The sequence below is a fragment of the Populus trichocarpa genome, chromosome 17, assembly GCF_000002775.5.
Source record: "Populus trichocarpa isolate Nisqually-1 chromosome 17, P.trichocarpa_v4.1, whole genome shotgun sequence".
In the NCBI taxonomy this organism is placed as follows: domain Eukaryota; kingdom Viridiplantae; phylum Streptophyta; class Magnoliopsida; order Malpighiales; family Salicaceae; genus Populus; species Populus trichocarpa.
Window position 1 is genome coordinate 4,164,449 of NC_037301.2, and position 14,453 is coordinate 4,178,901.

At 34.5% G+C, this 14,453-nt stretch overlaps 2 protein-coding genes across 6 annotated transcripts; both read left to right on the forward strand.

The window, feature by feature from the left end:
• Positions 1 to 1,364: 1,364 nt before the first annotated feature.
• Positions 1,365 to 7,935, forward strand: LOC7496626 (26S proteasome non-ATPase regulatory subunit 1 homolog A). 3 transcript variants are annotated; one of them, XM_024588782.2, is made up of 14 exons: positions 1,365 to 1,680; positions 2,116 to 2,185; positions 2,540 to 2,645; positions 2,908 to 3,019; positions 3,087 to 3,255; positions 3,887 to 4,356; positions 4,447 to 4,582; positions 4,717 to 4,971; positions 5,062 to 5,282; positions 5,371 to 5,629; positions 5,876 to 6,108; positions 6,234 to 6,753; positions 6,949 to 7,277; positions 7,673 to 7,935. In XM_024588782.2, the coding sequence occupies exons 1-13, from the start codon at positions 1,535 to 1,537 to the stop codon at positions 7,270 to 7,272; spliced, it is 3,021 nt and encodes a 1,006-aa protein (XP_024444550.1). In that variant the 5' UTR covers positions 1,365 to 1,534; the 3' UTR covers positions 7,273 to 7,277; positions 7,673 to 7,935. The 3 variants fall into 3 exon arrangements, with proteins under 3 accessions (XP_024444550.1, XP_006373057.1, XP_002323770.1); XM_006372995.3 differs by having other exon boundaries at positions 7,748 to 7,935; XM_002323734.4 differs by lacking the exon at positions 7,673 to 7,935 and having other exon boundaries at positions 6,949 to 7,600.
• Positions 7,936 to 11,532: 3,597 nt separating this feature from the next.
• LOC7461284 (transcription factor FAMA) lies at positions 11,533 to 14,099 on the forward strand. 3 transcript variants are annotated; one of them, XM_024588889.2, is made up of 5 exons: positions 11,533 to 11,801; positions 12,000 to 12,116; positions 12,212 to 12,916; positions 13,122 to 13,529; positions 13,621 to 14,099. In XM_024588889.2, the coding sequence occupies exons 2-5, from the start codon at positions 12,093 to 12,095 to the stop codon at positions 13,708 to 13,710; spliced, it is 1,227 nt and encodes a 408-aa protein (XP_024444657.2). In that variant the 5' UTR covers positions 11,533 to 11,801; positions 12,000 to 12,092; the 3' UTR covers positions 13,711 to 14,099. The 3 variants fall into 3 exon arrangements, with proteins under 3 accessions (XP_024444657.2, XP_024444658.2, XP_002323771.4); XM_024588890.2 differs by having other exon boundaries at positions 11,533 to 11,780; XM_002323735.4 differs by lacking the exons at positions 11,533 to 11,801; positions 12,000 to 12,116 and having other exon boundaries at positions 12,179 to 12,916.
• The last annotated feature ends 354 nt before the right edge of the window (positions 14,100 to 14,453 follow it).

Consider the following 14,453-nt stretch of genomic DNA (forward strand, 5'->3'; position numbering starts at 1 on the left):
AACAGATTTATAGGAATAGATGTCTAGATCTTTAAACTTGAGTTAACGAGATATCAATTTATTATTTTTATTTTTAAATTATATTTCTTTATTATTTTTATTCAAATCCTCTATTTTTTTTATTTCGGTATATTATAGGAAGATTAAACGAATTTTCCTTTGGGTTCGATATGGTTTTCATAATCATATTACGGATTTATTTTGTTTGTTATAATAAAGCTAGAATTATATTTTTGAAGTTCCGATAACCGACCAATCTTTATCTCTAAATGTTGTATTTTTACCATAATTCCAATCCTAATATCTTCTATTTAGGCTATAAAAAGGCTTGATTGAAAAGAAAAAAATTTAGAAAATTAACTTTTTTTTTAAAAAGATGACGAGATGTACAATGAACCATGAATCTCATGTCTTTCGGTTTTTAGCATAATCTAATCATATTATAAACCAAATATAAAAGCTAATCCATGATGATGATGATGATGATGATAATGATGAAGATTTTAAAAGCTAATCCTAAATAATAATAATAAAAAATGGTAATTCAAGAATGCTATTGAAATATAATATAAAGGAAAATAATTTTAATGTGAATAATAAATATGTTTTAAATAATTAAACTTAAAGAAATTTAAATTTGTAATGAATAATTTTCAAATTAAAACACCACCTAATATAATATGTAAAAAAGTAAAAATAATGCTATAAAAATCTGCTATTTTTCAAATGATAGTACATTTTTTTAATAATTTTTTAATTTATCAAATATGAATTGATGAGGAAAAAGATAAAAAAATCTAAAAATAAAAATAGTATGACATGAAAACATAATAACTGAAATTATCCAAAATATGTATAAAAATCAATCCAAAATAAAAAAAAAACCAACATGAGAAATAAAACTGAAAAAATTAGTTATTTTTTTTTATGAACTGAATTTGATTTAGCTTTAATTTCAGATATTACAAATAAAAAATAAAATTGATAAATAAAAAACTAAAAATAAAAAAAAAGATTATATATAATTAAACCTAAATAAATAACCAATTCTTTTATATAAAACAGTCAAAACTTTAATAAAAATAACCTACTTTTTATTTTTATTTTTTTGACTTATTTAGATTTATTCAGTTTTAATAAAAATAAAATCAAATCAATTGAATATATTAGTTTGATTTTTTTAATTTTATTTAGTTTAAAATTAAATAAAAAATTAATTCTATTGAATTTCTTAATCCAAAACTTAACCATTTGAATGATCCTTATCAAACGACTATTATTTTCAAATCAAATTCCGAATAATCGTTTTTTTTTTGTTTTCCTGTTTTTGTATTTCTTGACTTGTCGAGTAAGTTTACATGAAATAAAAAGGAAACAACTTTCTCCACTTAACCCCTCCACTCTCTCTCTCTTTCTCTCAAGCAATCTAGGGTTTCAAAATCCCCAATTTCGAAGCCCTCAAATCAAACCGAATCAATATAGTTGACGCAAACCCAGTTCAATTAACGAGCTAGGGTTTCTGAAATCTCAATCAATGCCGGAAACTATGGTTAGCTCTGCGGGTGGACTGCTGGCTATGCTTAATGAGAGCCACCCTTTGTTAAAACAACACGCTCTCTACAATCTCAATAACTTTGTCGATCAATTTTGGCCGGAGATCTCTACTAGCGTGCCTATAATGTAAGTCTCTATTGTAAAGATTGAATCTTTTTTGGGTTTTCTTTGGCTAGGGTTAACAGGTCTCTTTTTTACTGGATTTCGATCTGTTTTTGAACAACACTTTGAATAAATAAGACTGTTCAATGTTGAAAATAAAGTGATGTGTTTTATGAGTAATCTTGTGTTAATTTAGCTTCAAAGTTTGAATTCTTGGGGTTTTCTAGTGAATAAGAGATTCCTGAAGTATAGGACTTTTTTTGGTGGTTTCAGAGATGGGGTTTTAGTGTTGGGTAATTAGGATTTGGGGCTTATGAGATTGAGAAGATTTCAAGGTTTTATTATTTGCTGGGATTGACTTGAATTCTGAAGTTAAGATTCGTGTGTTATAGCTTGTTGTTTTGTATTTATAATGTGATTGTGGATATGAGTTTTCCGTAATTTTTTGTTGTTATTCAGAGAGAGCTTGTATGAAGATGATGAGTTTGATCTGCATCAGAGGCAACTTGCCGCATTGCTTGTTTCTAAGGTATTGACTTTCTTTTTCCTTGTGTTCCTTCTCCATCTCTCAGTCCTTCCCCTGTATGTCACATAGAAAGAAGAGGAAAAAGAAGAGAATGGATTGTAGAATTTAACAATGTCAAACCATCCAAAGTCCACCTCCTTATCCGTACATATTTTAGGAAGTTGTATACTTGTATCTTATTAGGAACCCTTGTTTGCAACATTTAAAAACAAAAATGCCTCAAATAAAAATGCCTAGATTAAAGTAGGCAAATAAACTGATAAACCCTTGTTTAAAACTGATTAAAGTAGGCATTTGAGTTTTTGGACAATGACCACCTTAGTCCTGTATTAAAATGAATTAGTGTTTCATCTTCAGGTTTTCTATTACTTGGGTGAACTTAATGACTCACTGTCGTATGCCCTTGGAGCTGGATCCCTCTTTGATGTTTCAGAGGATTCTGACTATGTTCATACTCTTCTTGGTACGTTGCTCATCAACTTGCACTATTTTCTTTACCTACAAACCAGTGAAATTACTGTAAGGACACCTAATTTTAGCATGCCCCACAATTACCTTTAAATAGGATGAGATGTTATGACAATTTGTCATAGCATGCATGAAGTTGTCAACACTGTATAGTTCAAGCTTCTATTGTTTTGTCATATATTTTGTGAAGTGTTTCAGGGATGTTATAAGGATACTTTCCTGGTCTACTTATATTTTGTCTTTGTTCCTATCTCCAGCTAAGGCTATTGATGAGTATGCTAGCCTAAAGTCCAAGGCAGCTGAATCAAATTCTGATGGAGCTGATGTGGACCCTAGGCTGGAAGCAATTGTGGAGAGATTGCTAGACAAGTAACTTAAATTCATTTATTTTTTATGCGTCTTTGTACTACTAGTTATCTTATTGTTTCTCCATTAGGTGCATCATGGATGGAAAGTACCAGCAAGCTATGGGAATTGCAATTGAATGCCGAAGATTAGATAAACTTGAGGAAGCTATCATGAAGAGTGATAATGTCCATGGAACTCTGTCCTATTGTATTAATGTTTCCCATTCATTCGTTAATCGCAGAGAGTATCGGCTTGAGGTTAGTTTGTTTGCATTCTAGCTTTCCTAACTAATATTGTCCCATGTTATTGCCATTGCATGGAAGTGATCATGTGGGAGTATGTTCAACACTGCATACAAGCTGTTATGTGTATTGTTTGTTGATTGTCCACTGTTACAATTGATAACATTGTCTTTGGTTGGATAGGTTGACATTTGTTATGAATTTTATGGCATTTCTATCTTTATCACAGTTTTCCAATTGCATTGGGTAATACTTAAATTCTTTATTTTGTCTACTGGTCTTAATACATGAAATCATGAACGGCAATGCAATTTTTTTGTTGTAAAATATTGGATGGTTTTCGGGAATTAACACTTAGTGTTTTTCTGTGAGTGTGTGTTTGTGTTTCCTCACTCTTTCCAGTTCCTTTATTTTTTCTGATCACTTGTCCATACTGCGTGCCATGTTGCATAATCTCTGGTTAGTTATGAATGTGGTAATGGATTCTGAATTTCATAGATTTTCTTGCTGTTTGGCTTCTTTTATTAAAAATCACCCTATATGGAAAGTTGTTGAATGGTCTATTTATTTCTATTGAAGAAGATTTGTGATACAAGTTGATGACTGTTTGCTGTTTTTTGTTTTGTTCTTTTTTTTTTCCCTGCAGGTCCTCCAGCTTCTTGTTAATGTATATCAAAAGCTGCCTTCTCCTGATTATTTGAGCATTTGTCAGTGTTTGATGTTCTTGGATGAGCCTGAAGGTGTAGCTAGCATATTGGAAAAACTTCTACGCTCAGGAAACAAGGATGAAGCTCTGTTGGCATTTCAAATAGCTTTTGATCTTGTGGAGAATGAGCATCAGGCTTTTCTTTTAAATGTTAGAAACCGCCTTCCACCTCCAAAGTCTCAAATTTCAGAGCCAGAACAGCCAAAATCCTTGGTTCCAGATTCATCTCAAAATGAAAATTCTAGTGCTCCAGAAGATGTTCAAATGACAGAAGGAACCTCATCTTCTACCGTGCATGAACCAGATCCAAGTGAAGTAGTGTATGCTGAGAGGCTGACAAAAATCAAGGGAATTTTGTCAGGAGAGATGTCAATACAGCTGACTTTGCAATTCCTATACAGTCATAATAAGTAATGCTAAAAAGTCCTGTCATTTTTTTATTAACTGTCTTAGCTTCCTATATGCCTTCTTAGTTAATAATACTTGTTATTTGCTTATAGGTCCGACCTCCTTATATTGAAGACAATCAAGCAGTCTGTTGAGATGAGAAACAGTGTCTGTCATAGTGCAACTATTTATGCTAATGCAATTATGCATGCTGGAACAACTGTGGATACATTTCTCAGAGAAAATCTAGTGAGTCACACATCTTTGTTTTATCTTTTATTTTATTATTTTTTTTATGCTTTGGTCTATGCACGTCTGTTTGCAGATTTTTGTGCATCCTCATAATTTATGCTCAACTATTTTTGGCTTATATATCATGTCAGGACTGGTTAAGCAGGGCGACAAATTGGGCCAAATTTAGTGCAACAGCAGGTCTTGGTGTCATCCACAGAGGTCACTTGCAGCAGGGCAGGTCACTGATGGCCCCTTACTTGCCTCAAGGTGGTGCTGGTGCTGGTGGTGGAGGTAGTCCATACTCAGAAGGTGGCGCTCTCTATGCTTTGGGACTCATTCATGCCAACCATGGCGAGGGCATAAAACAATTCCTTCGTGAAAGCATACGTAGCACCAGTGTGGAGGTGTGCTAACTGTTCCAATTTTCTATTGCTTTCTATAAGAATAAAGAAATGTAGTTAATTATGGAATTCACACTGAAATGTTTTGTTCAGGTTATTCAACATGGTGCATGCTTAGGTCTTGGTTTGGCAGCTCTGGGAACCGCTGATGAAGATATCTATGACGACTTCAAAAGTGCATTATATACTGATAGCGCTGTTGCTGGTGAAGCTGCTGGTATCAGCATGGGCTTGCTCATGGTTGGGACTGCAAGCGAAAAAGCTAGTGAGATGCTTGCATATGCGCATGATACACAACATGAGAAAATCATCAGGTAAGTATGGGGTTCATTTTTGGTTATTGGCTGAGCCCTCGGCTTTTATATTCTGCTTTTTTGCTTATATATTCTGCATATGCTGCAGGGGATTAGCATTGGGAATAGCCCTTACAGTTTATGGAAGAGAAGAAGAAGCAGACACGCTAATCGAGCAGATGACACGGGATCAAGATCCTATACTTCGTTATGGTGGCATGTATGCATTGGCATTGGCCTACAGTGGTACAGCAAACAACAAGGCCATTCGCCAGTTGCTGCACTTTGCTGTATCAGATGTGAGTGATGATGTCAGGAGGACTGCTGTTCTTGCACTTGGATTTGTCTTGTACTCTGAGCCAGAGCAGGTAGGTTCTTTCTTGTGTTTTTCATTTTCTTTTTGCGCTCCATGGCCCATGGTTGTTATTGCTGTTGTCTTTCCAGTATAAATGCTTGACATCGTTTTGGATTAAAATCATCTGTTGATGTTTTCAAGCTCTTGCTTGGTTCCTTTGTAGTTGACTTTTTTTTATGTTCATTACACAAACACATGGATGTGCATTTATATTCTGTTTTCTGATTATGTTATAACTTTCTGCACTGTTAAACTGCAGACTCCTCGAATTGTCTCCTTGCTTTCAGAGTCATATAACCCACATGTACGATATGGTGCGGCTCTTGCAGTTGGCATCTCCTGTGCAGGCACTGGCTTGAGTGAGGCTATATCATTGCTAGAACCTTTGACGTCAGATGTTGTTGATTTTGTTCGTCAAGGTGCCCTGATTGCAATGGCTATGGTCATGGTCCAGATGAATGAAGCCAGTGATTCTCGTGTTGGAACATTCAGGTATTGCAATATAATGTTGTATTTTTCCATCTGATTTACTTAACTAAGTCTAACATTTAGTGCATTTTAATCATCCTGCCCCTTTTACAAAGCCTAACCTCGCTTCTGTGAACCTGTTGTTGCAGACGGCAATTGGAAAAAATAATTCTTGACAAGCATGAAGACACAATGAGCAAGATGGGAGCAATCCTTGCTTCTGGAATACTTGATGCTGGTGGTAGGAATGTGACTATAAGATTGCTTTCCAAGACAAAGCATGATAAAATCACTGCTGTTGTTGGCCTTGCTGTTTTTAGCCAGTTTTGGTACTGGTATCCTCTTATCTATTTCATAAGCCTGGCATTCTCACCCACAGCTTTTATTGGACTCAACTATGACTTGAAAGTTCCAAAATTTGAGTTTATATCAAATGCAAAGCCTTCTCTGTTTGAGTATCCAAAACCTACTACCGTGCCTACCATGGCGTCTGCTGTCAAACTTCCTACTGCAGTTCTGTCAACATCAGTGAAGGCCAAAGCTAGGGCCAAGAAAGAAGCAGAGCAGAAAGCTAGTTTAGAAAAGGCGGCAGGAGCTGAGTCTTCACCTGCAGCAACAACTGCTGGAAAAGGAAAAGCATCTAATGAGAAGGATGGGGATGCTATGCAGGTAAATATCAATTATTAATGTTTCTTTACCTTGTGTTGATGTGCAATTGCATTTTCATTTTGAATGGAGAAACAGAACTGCTAAAATATATCAGTCCATCATCATTTTATTCTGATGCTTTCTCCAGTTTTTAAGATTGGCATATCACCTGTTTTGGATTGGATTATTTACTGTGTTGGTTGCCTGTTTTGACAGGTTGATGGGCAACCAGAGAAGAAAGCAGAGCCCGAGCCTTCTCATGAGATTTTGACAAACCCAGCCAGGGTTGTTCCTACCCAGGAGAAATTTATTAAATTTATGGAGGATAGCAGATATGTGCCGGTGAAGTCAGCACCTTCAGGGTTTGTTCTCTTGAGAGACCTGCAACCAACTGAGCCCGAAGTGCTTTCTCTTACAGATACACCTTCATCTACAGCATCACCCGCTAGCGGTTCAGCCACAGGACAGCAAGGTTCAGCATCAGCCATGGCAGTTGATGAGGAACCCCAGCCTCCACAGCCTTTTGAGTACACCTCGTAATTCTGGTAATTTCTCATGTGGTCTCTGCTCAGGAGTTCGGTCTGTAAACTTCTTTATTTCTTCATATATTTCAATGTTTTGAGGGGCTGGGGAAGGAGAATGCGGCAGTTAGAATTTAATTCCCAATCAAGAATTTATTTCTGCTAGAATCTGGTGCTGAACAAGTCCAAGTTTCTCCCATTATTTAGGACGAGTTACTGTGCCCTGTGTGCCTCTCCAATCTTTGAAGTGAAAACTTTAGATCATATTGTTTCTCCTATTTATCTACGAGTTTAAAATCAACTTAGACCGTCTTTCCTGTTTCCAATGCAAGTTATATTTGATCTCAGTGCATCTCTTTTTTTTTTTCCCTATTTGTTGTTTGAAAGAAAATTTTTGATTTTCCTTTTTCCATTTTCAGTGGAAATTATATTTGATCACAGTAACCTTCGTTTGGGACATCTACCTTGGTAGCTAAAATCTCTCTCATAACCAGGTGCAGGCGGCATTTCGTGTGCAATTCTTGTGATTTGTAATGTTGTGTCTCCTTGGACCCAAAGCTCATCGAGAAGGGAGAAAAACATTCATTTGTATCATGTGAACCATGTCAATTTCATGTAGGGTGACAAACAGCATCGATTCACGTCTTTTAGCCTTCAATGGATCGAATGGACTTCTCTTTTAGTATGCATTGCCCTTTTGCTGTGGTTCACAGCAAAAGCATCTCCTAGGAATTTAGTTTACAAGAGCTTAGCAACAAAAACTCTGCTTCATGGAGTAGAGCCTAACTAGAAAGTGAGAATTATTTTTGGTCCATGCGGAGTTTGGTCTTGAGATCTCGAGCGAAAATTCAAGCTTCAAAATACATGTATTACAAAGAGTAGTGGGAAAAGACTGCTGCCCCTTTAGCCTAAAGTTAATTTTTTTCAAAATTGTGCCCCCCCACGATCATATGCCCACAAATATGATTCTAGACTCGATTGCACATATATAGAATTTCGAAGAAGCAGATTCTGTCATGTCAAAAGTTTTGACTCAAAACTATGGAGATATTATGCTTCGACAGAACATTTTCTTGTAACTAGAATATACAAGATCAGGACCTTTAAGTTGATGCTCGATATCCATCAAATGGGATCTCGAAACAATTTTCATACTCAAATTTGGTCCTTCAGTTCGAAAAAGGAAAAAAAAAAAAAAACTAGTGGCCTTACACTTTTATTAAAACTAGACTGGACTGGTTGGTTCAATATAAAACTTGATTAGATATGCAAAAAACCGAGTCGAATATAGCCGAACCCTTTAAGTGGACCTATCGGTCAAACATTGACCCAATTGAAAAAGAAACATTAACCCAATTGAAAAAGAAAAGAAAAATTATAGTTTGTAGGACTCGAACTTGGTATCTTTAAATCTTAAAATTGCACGTAACACAATTTATTATGCTTCATATGTAGTAATAAAATTTATATTATAGTACTAACAACCTAGTGGTTTGACTGGTGATCCTTATGCATACAGAAACAATAACAATAATTTCTCATAATAAAAAAAATATTTAAATTTTATTCTTAATAATCAAAACTCAATATTATAGCTCCCCTAGAGTGCTTAAGTAATGCAAAAAAATCCTAAATAAAACATTAAAAATAATAAAAAAGTTCTACAAAAATAAAAAAAACTTAAATTAACTAGGAAAATATGATAAATCTCGAACACTTTTGGTCCTAATTTAGGGGCCTTATCGATCTCTGATGACTACAAGAATTTAACCATAAAGGAACATGGGTTCTAGAACCTCCTAGAAAAGTTTTAGCCCGATCTAATAGTTAGTGTTGTTATCCACTTTTGAACCAAAAAAAAAAAATCATGAAAAGAAAAAAAATAGAAAAAGAAAATCTAAAATACAAGAGGATATACATGAAGAAAGCCAAGAAGATTGTCCAAGTTGGTGATGAAAAACCAAAATAACAAGTGGAAAAGCTGGAGGACTAACATGTACATGATTGACAAAATTAGCAGCCCAATTCTGATTGACAATGAGCTCATTTGGTGAAAATATTTTTATTTAGGGTAAAGAAATACAAATTTGGATAACTAAGAACTCAATAAGAATTTTGAAAGGTTTAATTAATTTTATTGAATACTTAATTGCAATGATATTTGAAGTCAATTTAGGCTTTGATTGGAAAAAATTAAAGTCTGGAAGTCAATTTGCAATTTTAAAGAGTTAATTTGTTCAAATCAGGGATTTAATTGCATAAATATTAAAGTTTGATGGGCAATCAGACACTTAATTAAAGAAATAAAAAACCAAGAACCAAACTGAAAAAAACGCGTGATTGTAGGGGCTAAAATTGACAAAATCAAAGGCAAATTGAAGAAAATTAAAAGTTTGATGGTCAATTAAGGGTTAAAGTGCACAAATCAAAAACTAAGGACTAAGATGAAAACGACACTAAACTTTAGAGCTGATGATTGAGTTTGATAAGGGTGAAATTGCATGAAATTAAGAGTTTGAGAGACAATTACGAGTGAAATTAAAAACAATTGGAAGAATATGGACTAAAATGAAATATGTCAGATCCCAAAATAAAAACCCTAACTTTAGGGTTTAACCTAGATGACATGTTGTTCAACTACTATTTAGGTTCTTCTTTGACAATTTTGGTTGATCGAGTAGGTACTTCAGACGAATGAATGTGGTATTTCCGATCATCTCTAGGGCTGTAAGTCTGTAACCACCACCATTCAATTGAGAAATAACCCCTCTACAAAGATTAGTTACTCTCATCAAACGTTTACATCCTATTTTTTTTAACGAACTCAACAACATCTTGTCCCCGATCAATCATCACTATATTTTCAAATTCTAAGCTGACCGGGTTAACACTTTCAAACGAATGAATGTGGAGCTACAGACCTCCAAACTGTGTAAGGTTGGATCCAAATGAAAGGTGTGCACCCCATCTACCAAGATCAAGTGGTCTTAATTAATTTTGATTGACAAAAGACCTATTTGGTGAAAATATTTTTATTTGGGGTAAAGAAATATAAATTTGGATAGGTAAGGACTCAATGATAATTTTAGAAGGCTTAATTAATTTTATTGCAGAGTTAATTGCATTGATATTTGAAGTCAATTTAGGCTTTAATTGGAAGAAATTAAAGTCTGGTCAAATCAGGGGCTTAATTGCATAGATATTGAAGTTTGATGGACAATTAGAAAATTGATTGAAGAAATTCAAAACCAATGACCAAACTGAAAAAGACACGTGATTGTAGGGGCTTAAATTGATCAAATTATGGGGAATCCTCAATAAAATTTGTATCAAAATAGAAATATAAAATTGACAAAATATAAAATGGACTCGTTAAATAAACTATTATTTATTTTATCACAAAACACCTAAGTCACAAATTCAAATTAAATTTCTTCAATTTTCAAACAAATATAATTTTATAAAATCTCAAACAAACCCTATTATGTACAAATCATATATTCATATAACAAATTTCTACGAGAAAAAATTAAAAAACGAGTAAACACCAAATTAAACAAAATACATATACAATAAAAATATACAATAAAAATTAACATTTTAAAATTGAGTTAAATAAAAAATGGATAGTTTTGCTTATTTGAAGTGGAGAATCCTCAATAAAATTTAAATCAAAATATAAATATTGACAAACTGAGTGTTAGGGTGACTGGATTTGTAGTGAGAGGTTGATTTGTGATAAAATTGTGTTTTTGTGTGTGTGTTATAGATGCATAACACACACACAAAATTTTCACCATAAATTTAAATTGTCAGGTCATACATTAGATATTATAGATGCATTTAGCAACAAATTTAATCCATAAATTCAAATCCGCCAGAAAGTCAATCTGTTTGTGAAAATAACAAGTCATTGTACTTCTGACTATTTTTTTCATTGTTTTTTTTCCCACTGTAATTCTCTTGGTATATACTGAAAGAATATTTCTGTTGGTATTCACTAATGAATACAGTGAAAGACTATTCTGTCAGTAAAAGTCACTGTAATCTAATGATAAATTTTTTTTATTGGTATTTATTGGTATTTATTAATTTTCTAGTATTGAAATTAATTCCATGATAATCCATATATCATCTAATTTTCAAAGGTCAAAGTTGAAAACACCAAATCTGCAGCCTTCCATCTTTAATTAGAGTCATGAAAAGAGGTGGTAAAAGCAATGAAAAGAGCGTTGTTGGCCTGTGAAACACATAAATAATGGGAGGTGAAAGTGAGGTGAAACTGTGAGGTGGGCATTAATCCAAAAGGATCCTCCCTCTCCCTCTCTCTTTCTTCAAGTCTTCAAGTCAAGCCAGCTCTTCCAGGCAATCTTGGCTCATTATGTAAAGACAACACTCACCACCCCAATCCAAGAAATTTTCAGTTGATATAAAATCAACTTCCATGGTGGTACCCCATGCTTCTTCTGCTCTTCAAAATAACATAACCCCACTTAATTTTCACCATTGTCTTATTATACTCTCACTGTGTGGTCTCTCTCCAATCAGGTTATTGTGGCAGCTTCTATTCCAATCACTTCCATGCAACTTTGTTTCATATTTTTTTGTACTCTAATCAAAACCTACACACACACACACACACACACACACACACTAGCTAGTGTTATTACTACAATATTTACTTGCTGTTAATTTGATGGAGTCATGTTTTTGTTTTGTTTTGTTTTTCTTTTCTTTTCTTTTCAGGTGGACCAAGTTAAGGAAATTTGACTAGCTAGCTAGGGCTAGCTTGTCCTTGCATGAGGGTTGTCGATTAAAGGCATTCACATCTATATAGCAATGGATAAAGACGAGAACTACTCGGTATCTTAGCTCTCATTAGTAGTATTATTTGTATGTTTTTGTTGATAAATCAATTCACCACGATGTTATTTTGCTCTGAGCTTGACTACTTGCAGGCAAGTTTTGCTGGGCTAGATTACTCTCTAGACCATCATCTTCATCAACAACAACACCACCACGAACTCACGAAGCCGCGGATAGGTGAAACTTCTGGTGATGATGACAGCAACAATGGGATGATTTATTATATGCTCAATAATCCTCATCAACATCAACCACAAATGTCATCTGGGTTTTGTACTTCTACTTCTTTCGATAAATTGAGCTTAGCTGATGTGATGCAATTTGCAGACTTTGGGCCTACGTTGGCCTTAAATCAAACCAAGATATCTGAGGAAGAAATTGGGATCGATCCAGTTTACTTCCTAAAGTTTCCGGTTTTGAACGACAAGATTGAGGAACAATCTCTAATGGTCCCTCAACTAGGTAGAGAAAATGATGAGAGGTTTACAGGAGTGAGTAGTGATGAAAACAGGGAAGGAATGGCGGGGGAAGAGGGGGGTGTTAGGGAAGATGAAGAAGCTAGGCTTTCGGATAATAACTCGGTGCAACTTCAGTTGCTTGGAGATCAAGATCTTCAAAACAAGAACTCTAAACCAGGATCGAAGAACAAGCGAAAAAGACCAAGAACTATCAAGACAAGTGAGGAAGTGGAGAGCCAAAGAATGACTCATATTGCAGTTGAAAGAAATCGAAGAAAGCAAATGAATGAACATCTTCGAGTCTTGAGGTCTTTCATGCCAGGATCTTATGTACAAAGGGTATCAAATTTTAAGTTCTGTTCAATAAAAAAAATGAAAAAGCATCAGATTTTATGCGTTCCATTCAAGAAAAGAGAAAAAAAAAAATTGCTTGTTTTCATTAAACAGATCTTGATTTTTTAGATCAACAACCAAAAAAATTGGAAACCATTATGCTTTGAGGGAATTCTATAACAAGATCATATTGGTTTTTGTGGATATGCAGGGAGATCAAGCTTCAATAATTGGTGGAGCGATAGAGTTCGTTAGAGAATTGGAGCAACTACTTCAATGCCTAGAATCCCAGAAGCGGCGAAGACTAATGGAGGATTCCGCTGTTGCAATCCAACAACCTCATCCTCCATTCTTTCCTCCTATGCCTCTACCAAATGATCAAATGAAGACTCTGGATCTCGAGACTGAACTCCGTGAAGAAACCGCTGAGAACAAGTCTTGCTTGGCTGATGTTGAAGTGAAGCTTGTAGGGTTTGATGCAATGATCAAGATCCTCTCTAGGAGAAGGCCAGGTCAGCTGAGTAAGACCATTGCAGCACTGGAAGATTTGCAGCTTAACATACACGACACCAACATTACCACCATTGAACAAACTGTTCTCTATTCATTTAATGTCAAGGTATAAAATCAGCTGCTGTTTGTTCATTTAACAGCCTTATTTTTAAAACGAATCAATCTTGAATATACAGTAACTTTCTTCTTTTGTTCAGATTGAAAGTGAATCTAGGTTCACAGCAGAAGACATAGCAAGCTCAGTTCAACATGCATTCACTTTCATCCATGCAAACAGCAGCATGTGATGCAAATCTAAGATGGACAGAAAAGATGAGCTGTTATGTATTTCGTTACACCTACTTTTGGATTTTCTTTTTTTAGCTACTTTCTTTCTTCCTTTTCCATTGGATTTCCTATTTTTATTCTAGAAAAAACCACTGGTTACTGATCTAGCAACTAAGTATTGAATAGTTTCGGTTGGTGATCATTCTAATGAGCCGATGCGTATGCAGTCCATCTTTCTCTTCTGATTATGTATCTTAACTATTGTGTACTGTGGCAATGGTGGGTGGTGATTTCCAAATCATGCAAGCACTCTCTTGGCCTTTTCTTTTTCCTCTTAATTATTTGTTGCATGGATCAATATATATTATTAGATGCTACGCTAGATAACAAAACTGATTTGCAGTAGTAATCTTTATTTTTGTTCTCTTCATCTCGTTCTACAATTACTATTTAAGCCTATTGCATAATTGCACACGTTGCTCCTTCAGAAAACATATCCTCCACATCACAACCCATGACAAATCCCTCTTCAGTATTGCCACCCCTTATAAATCCCAATAGAACGAGCCCGTTTGGAAACACAGGTTAATCTACGGGTTAATTTTTTTGTGTGTTTTGAATCGTTTTGATGCGTTGATTTCAAAAATAATTTTTAAAAATAAAATAAAAATTATTTTGATGCATTTTAACAAAAAATATTTTAAAAAGTAACCGCAACCATACTTTTAAACATGAAATAAGCAGTTGCAACCTTCAATATGCT

What these genes read in the sequence shown, in the direction of transcription:
- LOC7461284 (XM_002323735.4), top strand. Translation starts at nt 12,179, where the DNA reads ATGTTATTTTGCTCTGAGCTTGACTACTTGCAGGCAAGTTTTGCTGGG. An exon ending in CAGGATCTTATGTACAAAGG is followed by an intron (nt 12,917 to 13,121) that starts GTATCAAATTTT and finishes GTGGATATGCAG; the next exon opens with GGAGATCAAGCTTCAATAAT. An exon ending in TCTATTCATTTAATGTCAAG is followed by an intron (nt 13,530 to 13,620) that starts GTATAAAATCAG and finishes TCTTTTGTTCAG; the next exon opens with ATTGAAAGTGAATCTAGGTT.
- LOC7496626 (XM_024588782.2), top strand. Translation starts at nt 1,535, where the DNA reads ATGCCGGAAACTATGGTTAGCTCTGCGGGTGGACTGCTGGCTATGCTT. An exon ending in GCAGAGAGTATCGGCTTGAG is followed by an intron (nt 3,256 to 3,886) that starts GTTAGTTTGTTT and finishes TTTTCCCTGCAG; the next exon opens with GTCCTCCAGCTTCTTGTTAA. An exon ending in TACGTAGCACCAGTGTGGAG is followed by an intron (nt 4,972 to 5,061) that starts GTGTGCTAACTG and finishes TGTTTTGTTCAG; the next exon opens with GTTATTCAACATGGTGCATG.